This window comes from Nicrophorus vespilloides, unplaced genomic scaffold (genome assembly GCF_001412225.1).
Source record: "Nicrophorus vespilloides isolate i.1.1-1 unplaced genomic scaffold, Nicve_v1.0, whole genome shotgun sequence".
Taxonomy (NCBI): Eukaryota; Metazoa; Arthropoda; class Insecta; order Coleoptera; family Silphidae; genus Nicrophorus; species Nicrophorus vespilloides.
This window is the reverse complement of record NW_017096116.1, coordinates 23,123-26,781: the sequence shown is the minus strand read 5'-3', so window position 1 is coordinate 26,781 and position 3,659 is coordinate 23,123. Positions and strand designations below refer to the sequence as shown.

At 34.3% G+C, this 3,659-nt stretch overlaps 1 protein-coding gene across 1 annotated transcript in view; it reads right to left on the bottom strand.

The window, feature by feature from the left end:
- The window catches only part of LOC108569659 (transcription factor collier-like), a 33,462-nt gene that overhangs the window by 7,191 nt on the left and 22,612 nt on the right, over positions 1-3,659 (bottom strand). Inside the window, exon 5 of the mRNA XM_017931291.1 lies at positions 1,967-2,099. Within this exon, the coding sequence (XP_017786780.1) occupies positions 1,967-2,099 (133 nt within the window). The remainder of the gene's footprint in view (positions 1-1,966; positions 2,100-3,659) is intronic.

Below are 3,659 nucleotides of genomic sequence, written 5' to 3'. Positions count from 1 at the left end.
CCCGTCACTTTTCCATCACCATTCGTGCGTACTCTTCTGCTTCCACCCAAAAAAAACACACGCAAATCTTACCTTCGCACATCTCTCACCGTTTGTTATTCTTCAGACGACGCAGACATCATTAAACTTCAAACAATACCAATTTCCAAGTCCATTTTCTTTCTTTTGTAACAAATATTTTACACAAAAACCCATAACGTTAATAACAAATTAGAATGTAGAAATAGTTAGCAAAAAGTTATTAACATTATACTAATTTGAAAATGTCTTGCAATTTTGTTATTTGTTTAAGAAATAGACAAAATTAATGTAAATATTGAGAATCAAAGCGTCGGATAAATATCAGAGGAAAAAAAGCTTTAGAAACTCTGATTTTTATATAAGAAAATTCCTATTTTCAACTCTGTTTCATCAATTTGTAAAAAAAACAAAGAGTGTTTGTCATTCTTGATTAATAAGTGATTTTATTATTTGAAGAAACAATTGAAATAAATAATTTCAAGACTAAGATTATTTTTGTATTGAGATTTGATTGAAAGATTGAGATTTTTAAAGAAACATTTGATTGATTGTTTTGACATTGATAGTCTTGATTAATAATAAATTTTATTGACTGAAGAAATTATTGATATTTAGTAATTTCTTGTTTTTGGTTGGTAATATTTGTTGTGGTCCATTTGATGAGCATGGTTTTCTTGATTAATAATTGATTTTGTATTGATTGTATTGTATTGAGCGTTTGAATCAATTAGATTAAACTATATTTGTGATTTAGAAATAGTTAGCAAAAAGTTATTAACATTATACTAATTTGAAAATGTCTTGCAATTTTGTTATTTGTTTAAGAAATAGACAAAATTGATGTAAATATTGAGAATCAAAGCGTCGGATAAATATCAGAAGAAAAAAAAGCTTTAGAAACTCTGATTTTTATATAAGAAAATTCCTATTTTCAACTCTGTTTCATCAATTTGTAAAAGTTTAAAAAAAAAACAAAGAGTGTTTGTTATTCTTGATTAATAAGTGATTTCATTATTTGAAGAAACAATTGAAATAAATAATATCAAGGCTAAGATCACTTTTGTATTGAGATTTGTACGTGAAAGATTGAGATTTTTAAAGAAACATTTGATTGATTGTTTTGACAGTCTTGATTAATAATAAATTTTATTGACTGAAGAAATTATTGATATTTAGTAATTTCTTGTTTTTGGTTGGTAATATTTCTTGTGGTCCATTTGATGAGCATGGTGTTCTTGATTAATAATTGATTTTGTATTGAGCGTTTGAATCAATTAGATTAAACAATATTTGTGATTTAGAAATAGTTAGCAAAAANTATTTGTTTAAGAAATAGACAAAATTGATGTAAATATTGAGAATCATAGCGTTGAATAAATATGAGAAAAAAAAAAGTTTTAGAAACTCTGATTTTTATATAAGAAAATTCCTATTTTCAACTCTGTTTCATCAATTTGTAAAAGTTTAAAAAGTGATTTTATTATTTGAAGAAACAATTGATATAAATAATTTCAAGGCTAAGATTATTTTTGTATTGAGATTTGTACGTGAAAGATTGAGATTTTTAAAGAAACATTTGATTGATTGTTTTGACATTGACTGCTTGATTAATAATAAATGTTATTGACTTAAGAAATTATCGATATTTAGTAATTTCTTGTTTTTGGTTGGTAATATTTCTTGTGGTCCATTTTGATTAATAATTGATTTTGTATTGAGATATTTAATTGAAAACCTGAGATTTTTAAAGCATGGTTTTCCTGATTAATAATTGACTTTATTACCTGAGGAAATAATTGAGAAATGTACGTGAATCTTAAAAGGATTAGGGGATGTAATATTTTGGGGTTGGTATTATGTGTTGAAATTGTCAGTGTCAGTGTCAAAGTGTTTGTTACGTTATGTAGTAGAGTGTATAAAAAAACGAGTAAAAGTTGAGACATACTGTTCACATAGCTACCTTCGGCCGGGTCCAATCTCTTCGCGCGTCGGCCGTGCTTCGAGTTGTTGTGCACGAACATGTTGTCGGAGATGGCGAGAAGAGGTCCATCGACTGATACCTGCGTTGCGATCACCACCTGAAGACAAATAAGAAAAAAAGATATGAAAAATGTTGCTGCAAGGATGTGTAGGTATGTATGTTAGTTTTCAGCCATTTTGAGCGTCGTAGTAGTCGTCGTCTAGTGCATCGTGCAAGACAGACTCCTCCCTCGGGACGCGAGGCTCGGGTCCCGAGGGAGCGGGCGCCCCCGCCGCCTCCACGCTGCTTCCCCCCTCGCGATACACACGCGTTCCCATGGGAACGGTGGATGATGACGGCGGAGCGGCCAGTAGTAGGCGGCGGTTCGATACCGGGGGAATCTCTCTCTCACTCCCCCTCTCCACTCCCACACCCCCCCATGAACACACACATATACACGGCCGCCTCTGAAATACGGTCATCGACCAACAAGCGGGAAAATATACACACGTCCACCCCGTGTATATATAGATATATCTATATAGATGTATAGACAGACCTTCTGAACAATTCATCCAGCCTCGCGAAGATGAAGAAAAAGAAGAGGAAGAAGGAATAAGAGGAACGAGAAGACGACGTGTGTGTGTGTGTGTACGAAGTCTTCTTAGTCTTAGTCCTAATGGCTTCATAAATTCAATATTTAACGCGGCCCGAAAACTTCGATATGAATGGCCACTTGGCGAGGTAGTTTTCAGCTGCCTTGGAAATTGGATACGGGTGGAGGAGTAGTCGTAGTAGCAGGTAGTAACAGTGGAGGCAGCAGTAGGAAATAGGTGGAGATGGATACGAGAGGCGCCGTTCCTGGATGAGATCAGTGGAAATAGATGGGACAGAAGCATCTCCTCTTTCCATCTCACTCCCTACACCTACAGTCTCTCCATATACCCGAGAGAGAGAGTGAGAGAGAAAAGACAGAGTTTGGGTCGAAAATAAAATCTTGTCTATTTCATCCTGCGAACGGTAAATCCCCGCAGCCGGCAGTGTGTATGGAAATTGAAATAAATGGCGAAGAGTTTTTGGTAAAATGAAGAGAAAGAAACGTGCAGCTCGCTACGTAATTGCCACCACCAACGTGCATACACTTTCCTGCTACGTGTATATTCCTGCTACGATATCATAACAATACACTTCCCGTTTTCGCAGCATCACCTCTCCCCCAATTCGCACCCCGCATTTAAACCTTATAAACTATAAATACCCTCGTCTCAGATCTTATCTCTGCTGCCCCCCTTGCTTCATCCTGCTATGCCGATTACCCATTAAATATACACTAGCTTCCTTCCTCATCCTACACTCAGATAACACGCTCACTTCGCCCTCAAAAAAACTCATCATACCAACAATACACAAACAAAAATCCCCGCTGTCGTTGCAATATTACCATCATCGAAAATTGATATTTTGTAATTTTAACAATTTCTTAAACTTTCGAGAAGATTATATGTTAAATTACAGTAGCAGTAGAATAAAGATAAAGTAATTTACTGTAAATCCTAGTAATCAATGCTTCGATTTTGAGAATATTAGAGATAATTTCGGTGCAAAAGTTTTGAAGTTATATTTCTAAAAAATGTTTGTAAATGAGTAAAACCAAATTTTTCAGAAATTATGTAAAGTA